At 40.8% G+C, this 14822-nt stretch overlaps 1 protein-coding gene across 1 annotated transcript in view; it reads left to right on the forward strand.

The window, feature by feature from the left end:
- Positions 1-5420: 5420 nt before the first annotated feature.
- Positions 5421-14822, forward strand: part of TGFBR2 (transforming growth factor, beta receptor II (70/80kDa)) — a 30106-nt gene continuing 20704 nt past the window's right edge. Inside the window, exons 1-2 of the mRNA XM_010190243.1 lie at positions 5421-5584; positions 7235-7425. Coding sequence (XP_010188545.1) covers positions 5421-5584; positions 7235-7425 — 355 coding nt within the window. The remainder of the gene's footprint in view (positions 5585-7234; positions 7426-14822) is intronic.

Consider the following 14822-nt stretch of genomic DNA (forward strand, 5'->3'; position numbering starts at 1 on the left):
CCCCGGCTCCTGCCAGATTTGATTCTGTTTCTGTCAGTGCCTGAAGCAATCCCTAAAGCAAAGTTTTGCCAGTTCCACTTGCTGTTAAAAGCCAGTCACTTCAACTGCAGAGGCAAGTTAAATGAAGTTTTCTAACTCCTGTATCTTTTCCTTTTGTCTTCTCCCTCGGCATGTACCTTCCTCTCTCTGCCTGCCAGTAGGTGGGAAATAGCAGTTTCCCATTTTTCGGTGCATTTCATCAGTGGCCTTCCTGCTGTGAACCAGTCCTTCTGCTTTGGCCTTCCTTCAGCTGCCAGTGGCCAAACTACTTCTTGGCTAGGTCTAGCTTGTCAGAATGTCTTACCTAGTCTGCCCTCTTTTTTCCTAGCAGACATCTCAGTCATGGCTGAAGAGCAGGTTGTAGCCCACAGGTTTGCCTGTGGGCCCTGCCAAACCATTCTTTCCCCCAATCTCATAGTGGCTGCTTTGTGATGGGATGGGCTGCAGGACTGGGTGTGCATCTTGTTGCATTAACAGTTGTGTTGCTGCCATCTGATAGGTGTGACTTGCATTTTTTTCACATGACAGGCAAGAGCCATTACGTGATAGGGAGAGGCCGTGACAAGCATCTCCCACAAGTACTTCATGAAGAAATGTGTTCCTACAAAGAAAGTGTTTTGGTGTTTATCCTTTGCAGAGCCCTGATGAGGTTTGATCAGGCAGGAAAGCAACACAAAGGTCCCAACCACTTTGCAAAAAAAAGTGCAATTGTTACACTTAAAGGCAGTTGTTGTGCTAGGCCAGAAGACTGAAGATCAAAAGGAAAGGAGTGAAACACCTTCTGAGGAAAAAAAGGGAGTAAGTTGCTAGGGGTAGACCAGGGTGTCATCAGTGATCTGTGACTATATATGAAACAGGTCGAGGCAAGGAGATTCTGCAAAAAAATCTGCAAGAATGTGGTTTTCTGGAGTCCTACCACAGGGACAGTTAAATATCTGGTGAGCTAAACATTCATGGAACCTGTTTTCCTCTGACATATTTTAGTTGTACATAAAAGATAGCTCGTATTTGACTTTAGAGAGGCTGTCTCAGCACTTGTGATAATCACTGTTGTTAATCTTAATAGAAACAGTCACAGAAGTCCCATGTCCATGGTAATCCTAGTAGGGTAAATCATAGCTGAGATAAAGGGCTGCAGCCCAAAGGAAGGTCCAATAACTATGTCAGTTCATACTGACACAGTGAGTAAGGGATTATGTGTCACAGAGTGACACTCCATTCCAACTCATGACGCCATTAAGCTTATAATTGGCAGCAGAAACTGAAAAACTGAAAATACCTATTTCATAGGGTTACCTCTGAAGGTGTTGCCATGGAAGTTACTGCTTCCATCTACATGGAGGTAGGTGATCTTCAGTGTTGTCAGCTCCTGTGTTTTTATGATAAGTCATATGATAACTGACATTTTTCTTGAAGATCAGTCTCTTGGATTCCAGTGATTTGTTTTCTTTTTATCTTTTCATTTTTTAAATTTAGTCAGTCATTCCAACCCTCCTTTGCATAAGGTCAAACTTTCAAAACATGACTCAAATGCACTCTAAGAGTCCAGGCAGCAATAGTAAATAATGGACAACCCAGCAGTTAGTTTTTGGTTGGGTTTGGGTATTTTTCCCCTTCCTTTATTTCCATGATCTCTCTGGCTAGTCTTGTGATTTTGTAATTAACGATTTTTGAATCTTTGGGGTTGATAGAAAAATGCTGTCTTTTGTACTGTTCCTGCAAAACCTTTCTACCTTCTGTAGGATGAGAAGACAACAGAGCTTAGCCATTCTTGGTAGCTGCTACTGTGCTTTCCAACCACTGAGGCATGATGTTGTGGAACTGGGCTCTTTGCGACAACAAGGACAATCTCCTCCAAGGCTTTCTGATAAAGGCATCCTGCTCCTTGCAGATTTCCATGATGTACTTAAGTGTTAAATTCAAGACTCTCATCAGGTGGAATTCTTTCACAGCAGCTGAGCAGTTGAGTTCTGATTCCAACATCTCTCTCAGCCTTTTTTTTTTTAAAGGGATGGTATCTATCTGCTTAGCAGTGCTATTTTATATGTATACGTGTGCCAGAGGCACTGTATGAGAGAAGAGGAATGCAGTAACTACTTTACAAGATAGGAGTAAGATAAATTGGCTGCTGTTTCTGAAGTGCATCCTAAAACATAAATAAATTTTTGCAGTGCAGGTATTCCCAAATTGACAGCATATTGGCTTGGGCTTCGTTTAAATGTTGTTGACTTTTGAGAGTTCTGCAAGGATACTAAAAATAAGAGAAATGCAAACTATAGCCTGAGGCCTCAGTGAAAGTTACACATCTACAAACAACAGACACAAAGCAAACAACTTCAAGACAGACAATAGACTTTGAGTGAGGTGTACTGTTTATAAGGTCCTAAGACATCATAAAAAAATATGTCCACCATAGAATAAAAAATGTCCTGCAAGCCTGCCTCCACTAGAATCCATGGAGTTGATATTCCTATGTGGCTGTTCTGGTGTCTCTTTCATGATGTCCAGCTCACATGTTAGCTTGCATGTTCCATGCACTTTAACCATGTTGGCTGATCTATGCTGAACTGTCTAGTTGAAAGCTACATAGCCAAGAAGCAGCAGTCTTTTATTTGGATCCCTCTCCATGGACAATGAAGCAAGGAAAGCTATAATTAGGCTTCCTGTAGAAGTTAAAATAAGAAAACTAACATTAAAGAGTAGGTGGCAAAACTCACGTTTTAGGAGACAAGCACATGTTTTAGGATGGCTTCCTTCAGATCTGCAAATCTGTGTTTTCTCTGCTGACTTTCCCATTATATACACTTATTTTTTTTTAATGCAAAAGGAAGGGTTGCTTCTGTCCACAGTGTTCAAGTGTCTTTATTTGTCTGGCCTAATTACCCGGCCTTTTGGTAGTAATTGAATTAATGCCTACCACTGTAACTTAGAAGCTTAAGGTTTGTGACCTTGCAGTGGATTGTTGCATTCCAGATGGTTGGTTTGTTGTTTGTTTTTTTTAAAATCAAGTTTCTTGATTTGGAGATCCCTCCTTGGAGGAGGTCCAAACATACTTTCATATGTTTGTTCCAGTGGGTGAGTCTTGGCAGGACTTGGCATGGCCAGGGACGGCGCAGGAATGAGCCCTGCCTCTCAACAAACATAATGTGCTTGAACCAGTTTACCTAAGGACTTGGCTTCACGTGGGTTTTTGATCCAGCGCTGCAGGCACCAGAGAGGACTGAGTTGTGTCTGTGGGAGAGGTGTCCCATCACGACACAGCTGCCCAGTGAAACACAGAGCCATGTCAGCTCAGAGCTGAAAGCAGTGTAGATGCACTGCTGAAAGCAGTGTAGATGCAGATCTTTTCTTTCCCATTCTTTCCCTTTTTCTTTCCCCTGTGCTCAGTTATGAGCCACTTGGCACCCTGCCACAGATTTCCTGTGTCAACTTGGGTGAGTCATTTCATCTCTCCCTTGATATTTGTCTGTATTATTCATGCAAGCTTTGAGGACCATAGATTGGCTCTTACTGGGTAGAGGGACAGTCCCTCCCTATTGGGTTCTTTTGATCATTACTGTAACCTAGATAAATCAATACAGCTATTAGTTTCTCTTCAACATGTGGTAAATAAGAGGTACCATCCATAATAGAGGAGCTCTTTGCCATAATGGTGATTATATTAACACATATTTTATAGAACAATAGATTCAAGACCTTTTGATTTCCTACCACACATACTTCTGCATGGCTTCTGGGAGTTGTTGCAACACAAATAATTAAGAACAAGAAATGTTTACCTCAGGTTTAAAATTCAGCCAACCCATAACATACTGCCAGTATTCTCCACCCCAGTAAGTGCTCCCAGTGAGCTCATCATAACCCTCCCTTCTGTGTAGGAGCTTATTCTATACCATTAAAATCATTGGAAGTTTTACCCCTGATTACAATGGCAGTAAGATCAAAGACCTTAGATTAATACCAGCACATTCTAGCAATGGGAAGGATGTGTGATTCAGATGAGGAGGGAAGACTTTTCCCTTAGCCCCTCACAATGGCTCAGAAATCAATTGAAAATGTTAGCAAGAGGTCTTTTTATTTCCTTCTGGAAAAAGTATGTATATTTAATTCATGTAATAAAACATTCTAATAGCAGTAAATAGTGAAGTTCTAGAAGAAAAAAATTGATTTCTCAGCTAATAGAGGAGAGACGGGAAAATTACGAATCCCTGGTTGCCTATTATTGGTTGACTAGCAACATTTGGCCACAGAAAGCAATATGAACATAGTTTTAGCATGCAGGTGGCTACAAGAGAAGGGCTGTGCTATATGAAGCCTGCTATCTCCTTAAAGTGGTTCAACCTACTTTTCCACATTTATTATGAAGTGAGTCAGACTGAAACTCTTGTAGATAGTCTGTTCCACTTCAGATAGTTGCACGTTGGTTTTAGCTTTAGAAAAAGGTTTATGTTGGCATTTTCTGTTCTGGCTTTTCAAAATAAATTACTGAACTAAAAATATGTTTCCTGAAAATCATACACTGGGACAAAAAATATCTCCTTCCTTACTGCTACCACACTGAAGCAGATGGTGAGTACTAAGACCCAGAACCAGTAAGCAAGTAATTCTTCAATGTCTGGGTGCAGAAATGTAGCTCTTGGGTCAAAGTAGACTTCTACAAGACAGACTGTCGTTGCAATTTAGTTCGACTTCAGAGTTTCCTTGAGGTAGCCCAGGAAGACTGCAGTAGATTACCTGAGCTGCACGGATGCCCTATTGCATTTCCAGCTTGAGTTTCACCTAAAACCTCTGGCAGGCCATCTGCCTTAAATTGAAAGTCAGTTCCAGCTCTGTGTTTTCCTATGTGCACAGTAATCAGATTAGGGATGACACCCACATTGTGCCTCAGGTTAGGAAAAACAAACTTGTAAAATTCGTCATGATCCAAGTCATAATGCTGTCTGCCACCTAATGTGCATACCCGCTGTGGTATCCACAGTTACTTTGGCACACACACAATGATGCAATATATTGTTACATGAGGGACAAATATGATGCTTGTGAATAATGCAAGTAGGTGATTGCAGAGTAATGATTTCATTGCAAATGAGACTCAGAATAGGGTTGATTCTGCAAATTGCAAAGTAACTTTTGCTCCCTCGGAAGTCAATACAAGTTCATTTCACTTTTCAAATTCACTTTGATTAACCTGATCTTGACACTGTTGCACTTGCCCTGTTGTAAAGAAAATTTGTAATTTGTAAATCAAAGATTTTCTAATTTAAGGTGGGAGGGAATGTTTGCTTCTGTTGAAACCTTATCTTCATAATGAGCAATAATGCAATCTGATAATATACCATTATTAAGTTTCCTTCTCTTTTTTTTTTCCCTAAGCTGAAATTATGTCACCTGTAGACAGAAATAAGGAAAGTGGATTGCAAATGCCGAACCTATGCAAATTTTGTGACGTTAAAGTAACAACCTGCTCAAATCAACATCACTGCAAGAGCAACTGCAACATCACTGCCATCTGTGAGAATAGTACTGAAGTCTGTGTCGCTATATGGTAAGTTATTTTTTCATACAGGTGGGGAGGAGAGCACACCCTCATTCATCATTTCGTAGTACTTTCCTTGATTGCTCTGTTATTCAGGATGTCCCTTGCACCTCACCAGGCTTTTCTCTCTCGCTTCAAACTCATATCTGTGCTCGGCATACTGAGAGCTGCTTGAGGTTAACAACAATTCTGATATGAAATGTTCTGAAGATTTTTTTCTCCTAAAGCAGTTCTGTTCCAGCTTATGCTGTTATTGGAAAAGAGACATGCTTTTGCTCAGACCATTAAGCTGCATCCACCCACAGCACTCAGAGTAGAAACAGATTTGAAGCTCAGAAAGGATTGTGGTGGCATTTGCTGAAGAAAGACATTTATCCCTCAGGTTTGAAAGTGAACTAGATTATGTAGATCTATCATAGAAGGCTTATTTACCATGTGTAGGTAGAAATACTTTCTCTTAATGCTAAAAAAAAAAAATCTTCTGTGTATGTAGTGACTCTGATGTAAGCATGATGCTTTTTATATAGCATATGTCTGGGTTCAAAGAAATCAAGAGTATATGAAAATGAGTTGTAACACTTCTTTAGGATTTGTTGACTCCAAACTTGCATTCCAGTCTAAAAACTGAGGTTTTGCCCTTCCGTAAACAGTAAGCCAATCCTACCAAAGAAAACCAGCAGCACTCTTAATAAGTTCATAAGTGGACAAAAGGAACAGAACTGAGTATTTGCAGCACAGCTGCTGATTTAGGAACATAATTAGAACCACTTACAGAAGGACATAATTCATATATTGAGGGATTAGTTGTGTCCATTGACTTGAAGAGATGTTCAGCATAATTGGAAGTAGATGCTTGAAATGCAGGAGTTGTTCCTTATTTGTCCTGTGCATCTTTAGTAAGTGGTCAGCGTCTATTATTGCCATACAGAGTGCCTGTAGTGCAATTTAAGATACATTCTGGATTTTTCATGCCAATTTATCCAAAAGGCAAATGGCTTGAGAACTGTATTTAAAGTGCACTTTGCCTCTGAGTCTTGTGTCAATTAAATTAAACCTGTGAACCAGGACAAAACACAGGAATATGGCCCAGAATATCAGCTATAAATATTTCCCTGACAACAAGGCAACTCTAGCTTGCACCAGTTCTATGGTTGGTATTAATTTAAAAAAAAAAAATTATAAGGACAACTCCTTCAGTGCAGAAATTGTGCTGTTTGTAGGTTTCAAAAGCAAAATGAAAATGCCAACTCACTAGAAATTCCTCAGATTTTGAGGAAATAATTCAGTTTTTATCACAGTTTCCCACAGAGTTTTACTGTCTGCACAGTGACCACAAAAACCAAAAGTATGTTCTGAAGTTCACAGCACTTCATTGAGCATTACCTTAAATAATTCTGGGTGAGATTTTCAAAGGCACTCATTGGATCTTAGTGGTAATATGATACAGGAATAGCTGTGCCATTGTACAAATGCCCGAGTGTGAGGAGCCCAGACACAGCCAGAACTACCCCATTAAGGAAAGCCAGAGAAGAACATATGATACTCGTTAAATCCCATTTGAGTTCTCAAAAGAGGCAAATTTTGGGCAGGCAAAGTCCAGTCTATTCCCTTTGCAAAATGTCTGCTCTTTGATTTCAATTTTCTTCTTTTCATTTTTAGGAGACAGAATGATGAAAATGTGACACTAGAAACAATATGCCATGATCCCCATGAAGCATTATATGGTCACATGTTGGATGACTCCAGCTCAGAGAAGTGTTTGATGAGGGAAAAGAAGGAAGATGGGGGATTGATGTTCATGTGTTCCTGTACAGGTGAAGAATGCAATGATATGCTCATTTTTCAATCAGGTAGGTTTAATAATTTACCCTACATTCCAAAGCTATACATTCCAAGTAATATTAACTGTGTCATGCCAATGGATTTTGGAATTGCATTTTTGTGGAGGAAAACTTCTAGTGGCAGGAGATATTTTGGTCTTTTCTGAGTCTTGCAAAATCTCAACTTTTCTGTGTTCAGAGAATATTTCTTCCTGCCAGGCTATTTTCCATTTGAAGTAAGACTGATACTCATATCAAGACATTGTACTTAAAAGTTGATGAAAATAAAGATGAAAGCAAGATACTTAAAGTTGTTCTGTTGACACGCCAAAATGCAACATGTGCCAATTACATTATAAAATAGAAACAAGAGGCAAATGCCATATTTAAAGTCTTGCCTCTCCTAAAAAGCTGTATTGCTGTAGTGTGGCATCTGTATGCACAGTTACTACTGAGTAACTTGATAGCATGTGAATTTAAAGTTAGCTTCTCTGTTGTAACTGACCATCTGCACTTGTTCTGTGGTGGGCATGACGTAGCTAGAATGTTTCTTCACTGGTGGATATGCTACCTTGTGCTTACTATAGCACAAGGATATGTACGTGAGTTCAACTAAACCAATGAAATCTGAGTACAGACCAAATCACAAGTGCATAACCTCTCCCCATTCTACTTCATGAATGCCTATATTGACCACTGCAAAACCAGTAAAGGCAGTGCAGGTGTGTGCAGTGCTGGTGGACCTCATGCTGCACACACAGAAGTGCATGTGTGCATGCACACACCTCGCTTTATTTTCTTCTACCAGCTGGGTCCCACAATGATTGTTTTATTGAGACTATCAGGTCTCTTGCAGACAAGTGTGAGGCCTCCTGTGGAGAATATTGTGTGCACACATTTCTAAATGAGTATGGCACACAGAACCCATCCTTATCACCTGTAAGTTCCTCAGAAAAGTATATAATCAAATCGTCATTATCTGAGAGAATGAAGGGTTGCGACACTGTTTCCACTCCTGGGAAACGTGGTGCATGACTGCATGGAGGAAGACAACTATGTGAGTGGCTTCTAGCTCTCACTTTCCAGCCCTCGAAGAAGGCTAACTAGTTAAGTTAAGGTTGCAAAACTGCACCAAATTAGCCAAGAGCAAGCTAGAGAGTCTTTACCTCCCTAGGCCCAAGCTGTCAATATCTGGTGCTGCTTCCTCCCCTCTTCATCCCCTCCCCAGGCTTGATTTGAAACCAGACAACCGTAGTTGTATGACCACCCCTTACTTAAGTGGGCTTTAAAGGAGTTGGAGTAAATACTGGTATTGAGGTGAGCACAGGTGGTAAACCCAGGACCTAAATCTAACAGATTGCTTTGATTTTATTGAAGAGAACATGTTCCCAGTGAAAAGATCTTACTGTGTCAGCTGTCTAGTTTTTATACAAAGCAAACCACACCCTTGTGGATTTTGGCTGAGTTGTTATAAGTTAGTCACATTATAGCTGTTTCTCCTGAAGCTGTGTAGTTGAATACACTCCTTCTGACAAATATCTGTCTTCTCTGTGTATGTTGATGAAAACTGTTCTATAAATTCAACATCTCCATCAGTCCCATTAACTCTGCTGCAGCCCCCCTCATACCTCCAGAGCAGCCCAAGGGAAGCTGTAGTATAGATGAAAACCCAGTCCTTTTTACCATCATTCCTTTCACTCTTTGGAGTGGAGCTTTTCCTTCCAGGTCGTGTGCTGTAAGCACTGTAGGTGTCTCATTAAAACTGTGCCCTGCATTCACATGTAGTAAGTAAATAACTATAGATAAAGATTAAAGGAATGTAAAACTTCAGTTTGTGATAGTTCCAGTTCGTTCACAAACACAAGCATTAACTGCAATTGGGAGGGGGAAGAATTGAGGCTTTGTCATTCCTTTTTTATTGTTGTGGATTAGTGTTTCTTTTAAATGAAAACAGCCCCTTTGGGTTGCTTGCCTGGTTAGCCATGGCAGAAAGACAAACGATTTTTACAGTATCAGACATGTGGTTTCCTGTCTGTGTTTAACTTTGAGCAGAACATCACAGCCAGCTGGTCCACAGCTCCTCCAGACAACTAGATAATAGTCTGTAATAATTTTGCCTTTGGAATGACTGTCATCCAGATCTATTCTGTACATTGTTCTTGTTTTTCTTTCTCTCTCTCTACATTTCTTGTACACCAAAGTAAGGATTTTTGCAATATTTTTGCACATTCTATAGTTTTAAAGAGTTGGCAAAAAATAGTCTTAAAAAACCTGATCTAAAAGTGATTGCACTCATTTATTAGCATACACTAAGACAGTAAAAAAGATTGTGTTTTCTCACCTGATAACTGCAGCCTTTCTTTTCAAGCTATTGCTATAAATGATCAGTGTTCTAGCCTTTCTTCCTTCTGGCTGCACACTTAAGGCAGACCAGATTTAGTTTATTCCTGGTGTTTCTGAGGTAAAGAAGAAAATTGTTGGTAAGGCAACAAGTTCTAATTTCCACCAGAGGTTAGTCACTATGTTCCAATGATTCACATCTGAGCTATTATTGCTTTTAGAATGATTGGTTTATAGCACTGTTGACTTGTATCAATCTTGACTGTGAAGGTTAAACCTCCTGACTCCATTTTTAGACACAGACATCTAAAGGTTTTGGGGTAGTGGAAGGTGGTGTGAATCACCCAAGTGTGGCTTTGGAAGTGTTTGAAGTAGTTACATCTAAATCAAATGCCTGTTTCTTGAGTTGACTCTCATTTAAATTGCCAATCTGCAAAATAAGCAAGACACAGTCAGGCATGTGCCTAAACATGCCTGTAGTTCTGCTGTGTCAGGGGGCTTCTGACCCTGATTCAGATCTCTGGCATTTCAGGCCATGGGAGACTGGTGGAAAATACTGTGTGCAGAATCACTCCAAACAATATTCTGCAGTTCTTTGAGAAATAATATACAGGAGACAGGTAGCCACTGCAAATCTGATTACTCTGTTTATTTTTTAATCCCTCTCTTTTATGCCAAACAAAATTGTGAGTGACTGGCAAGCAAGTCACAAGTTCCTTGTGGTGGAAGAGTGCTTCTCACAGCAAAAGTCAATGCCAGTCTGTTTTAATTATTATTTATTCAAATGTTTAATGTCAGTGCTACCAGAAGGCAAAACCAAGGAGCAAAACCACTAGAAAAGGTTAGCCAAAATCAGGAGGAAAAACACCTTGGATGGCTAGAAGTTGGCTAGGTGGCAGTCAGGGGCCTGGTCCTGCTGTCATGGAAAAGATGAGTGCAGAACTGGACTGCCAGGGTTTTTTGCTGCCTGATGACTGGTTGTGTCTGGTGGATCTTTTCCATCTTGCCTTGCCTTCTTGTTTTGACCTGTTGTGATTAACCAGGTCTGTCTGTAGCTGGTTGCACAGTTCCAGGCCTCCCTTGCTGTTTGGGCAGCTTTTTACCTCTGCCTTCCCTTCATCACACCATCTCACAGCCTCTATTCATCCGCCATTGCGAGCATGGCAAATGCTTAACAAAGTTCTTCTTTATTAACAATCCTAAGCTTTTTGACTGAGGTCAAGCCTTGTTTACCCAAAGGGACTAAGTAAGACTGTACTGTTTCCTGCCTCACAGCTGAACCCGTTCTCCATGCGCAGAGATGACACTCACTGTAGCCAAGGAAATGGGATACCTGCATGTTATTCCGTGTATGACCTACCTGCTGTGTGGTGCAACTTCATGTTGTGCAGGTTCATTCAGACAAATTCATTCAGCAGCATGTAAAAGGGTGACCCCAGCACTGGAAACTGCAGACAGGACAACAAATCCTTTAAGTACTGTTGTTGTTATATATGCAGTTGTTTTCCTGGGCTTCAAGTTCAAATCCAAGCAAAAATGCAGAGATTTCAGAATTTGAAAACAGGATTTGCAGACCTGTCACCCAGCTCTATCGGGTTTAGAGTAATTTAATTCTAATAATTTACATGGTGATCGTTTTCCTTCGTCACCTGTCTCGCCATGCTATGCAGATCTCCACGCAGTTTGAAGCTGAGGTCCCTGTGAAATTCTTCAAGTAGTCTCTGTTTATTCCTCACATACTACAAGATGAGGTCATTATCTTGGGCTTTCCCGCCGCACCAGGTCATAATATAGGAGGAACCTTTAGCAGCAACAATGTATACGAGAATTAATGACTACCTGAATCATGCAAGCAGTTGCCTTGAAATACCAAAACTTCAGTGATAGAGATGACTGACAGGTCAGCAAGAGTTTATGAGCATAATGAAGATAATTGTGGAAGTATGTTGAGAGGGAGGGTATTGAGCTGCTAACAGTCTTCACATTGATCATGGTTTTACTAAGTTTGCTAATTGAGAGTGTAAGAGATGTAAGTATTTGATTAATCAATTGTGTCTGAGTCATTTGCCCAAACAAATTACAGCCTATGGATTTGCAGTGTGTCAAGTGCTGTGACTGCTCACTGTGGACAGTTGTTACCTGAGAGACCTGGGATTGTTCTGCTGCCTGAACCACTGCAAGTGTGCCTGGGTGATGCCTTGTCCTGTGCCTAGATCCCAGGAGATAATGTTTTAGAACTTCCTTAACTTGGTATCTCTCACTTATCTCTAACATGTTGCCCCTGTCTTTTCCTTTCTCTCTCCTCTTCCTCTCCTTACTAGAGTGAAAGCGTTAGTGATTTTACTTAAGAGCAGACTTAAGACCTGTGCACAAACAGCCGCCAGGCCATAAATACTCATGTGATGGGTTGTCCAGTGCTCAAGGAACAGCAGAAGGGAGATGATTACAGCTGGACTGCTTCCAAGTGGATTTTAACAAAGACTTTCATTAATCTGTTTTTCTGTTATCCAACTAACATGCTCAGAAGGTAACTGTCTTCCAGCTGCCCCATAAAAGAGGTCAGTAGCATTATATAACATTGCACAGAACCTCTCACCGCTTGCATATTGGCATTGTTCTCTATGTTTCCTCTTAGGTATTTGCAGCCAGAGTCCCACCCAATGCCTGCAGCTGCATGTAACCAAGGGAGAGGCTGTCTAATACTGAACGTCTGATTCACTTAGCGGGATAGAAAGGAAATAGAATGGAAAGAGGCAAAAGAAGCCAAAATTTTGTTTTGCTCTGTATTATTTATATTGTTTGCTTCCTAGGAAAATAACCATGCAGAGCTCAGTTACAGATTTGTGTAAAAACAAACTAGGCAGCACTCTTCCAGTCTGGTTGGCATATTTGTTACAATTTGCATCACTTGAGAGCTTAATAAGTGTGGGAACGTGGCCAACCTTTTATCAGGTTGTCATGGAAGAGACTTTAATAATTACAGACAGAAACAAACTGTAACTAATACTGGCAACATAATATTTTGGGAAAGGTTGGAGGGGTGAAACTCAGGCTGAGAATAAAAATAGTGGTTAATGTGTGGCATCTGTTGGAACATATTGAAACTGGAGAGATTGATTTGTTCCAGAAAACCACCAGCAAACAGCGGCAAACACGAAGTTGTATAACTGAGGCATGTATCACAGGAACACACTCACATCATGTAAAGTTATATGTCGGCTTTCATATCGCTAAGTAGGAAAGCTCGGCTGCAGAAGTCAAAATGTGTGAGGGATGCCATGTACACACAGTGAAGTGGCCTGTTAGAATGGGAGAGATAAGAACGGAATGCATTCAGGGGTGGGAGATTTTAAACAAATGGATGCTGTGCCAGCAAGCCAAGGAATTGCACTTTCTAGCCAGCAGTGAGGGAATGAAACAGCAACAAACTGTTTGTTCTGTCTTAGAGCTTAACAGTTTCTTAAACCTCCTGGGTGCTGAATAGCATACTTGGCAATCAGTTTAAAAATGAAATTCTGCTTACAATAGATAAAATATCCATTACATCATTGCTGCCCAGCTTTTTCACTGAAGTAAGCCACCCAGAGGCAATCAAATTGCCTGCCTTCCACCCCTGTGGCCAAGATGCGGCCATTCCGGTCAGGTGACAGATGCATATGCATGACTCTTCCAGCTTGTAACACACATAACTGGGACATGTAACTGGGGATTTTCCCTGGGTATAACAGACATGTCTTGAGTCCCAATCACCAGATCGTGGGTAGTCATGTTCCAAGGACAAAGCTGCTAACCCCCAGGGGAGAGCAGCAGTGAGTGTGCCACAGCTCTCGAAAACTGCTCATATCTTTGGCTTACTTCCTCTCAGGAAAATAGATAAGTGATGGCACTGAGCAACGGCCTGCATTAAGTGCTTTGAGGGTTTGGTTTGCCAGCCATATGTTGACTGCAGAGCAACATTCAGGCTGGCAAATAATCAAGAGATCAAGTGAATGAGTTCCCATACCTTTCAGCAAACATCCTTAGGGCCCAAATTCTGAGTCAGTGCTTTAGAAACAGGCTCTAGATATGGCTTTACCTTGTTACTTCTACTATCTTTGAGCCCCTATAGCAGGCCAGGCAGACTGGCCAGCTACCTAACCTAGTGCCACTCTAGGAGGCTGCTTCAGCAGATACTTTTTGGATACCCTGGCAATATCCTCTTTAGACTAAAAGATGAAGACATACAGCTCAGACCAAGTTAGTGGCTTTGACAGACTTGGTTTACCTAGTCCAAAAATACTCTTGTCAAATGCAGGAACTGGCTGCAGCAATTTAACTTTCAGGAAAGCCTGCAAGAACTGTCAGGGTTTATTTTCCACTGGATAGCAAGACAGAGTCCACTCTGATTTTAAAATCTAGTAATCTCTTGTCTTCTGCCATCAGATGGTTCAGCATAGAGCTGAGGGAGGGGTGGAACTGATTTCCTGCCCCACAAAACTATGAAGCTGAAAAAAAATCATTCATGTCCAGCAAGGATGGAAAATTATAATGTTCCCAAGAAACTGCCAAGATAAAAAAATGCAGGTTAGTTTGAGATGCAGCATTTGAGTTCGATTATTTCCAAGTATTTTGTGACAGGATCAACCATTTTCCTAAGGAAAAAGCTCCCCGTCTCCCCTCACCCCCAATAAAAAAGCTCCCCACACCCATCCACAAAGCCCAAAAACCAATGCCGGTAAAAATAGCAGAAGTTTTAACACATAAAAGTCGGATCAACTTTCAGACCACTTTTGTCCTCAGGATAGGAGTTTCAGGGAAAAGTACAGGAATGTCAGAGGCAGAGTTTCTGTTTTGAAAATCAACATTTCCCATCTAAAAATGTTCTGCTGAAGATTTCCAAGCCATTTTAATTCTAAAAAGACCAAAATCAGGAAGTTACATGAGATACTGAACTACAGAATTTCATTGTCCCTTGAGAATTCTTCAATAGGCATAAACAAAGTTACCCCAAACAGCTGCTTAGAATAGAGCTTCAGTTCATTGAATATTACACATTTTATGGAATTAGTTTCCATCCAGAAAGTAGCGTTGAAGAAATGGGGAGACTT

Source organism: Mesitornis unicolor, unplaced genomic scaffold, assembly GCF_000695765.1.
Source record: "Mesitornis unicolor isolate BGI_N332 unplaced genomic scaffold, ASM69576v1 scaffold36088, whole genome shotgun sequence".
Classification (NCBI taxonomy): Eukaryota; Metazoa; Chordata; class Aves; order Mesitornithiformes; family Mesitornithidae; genus Mesitornis; species Mesitornis unicolor.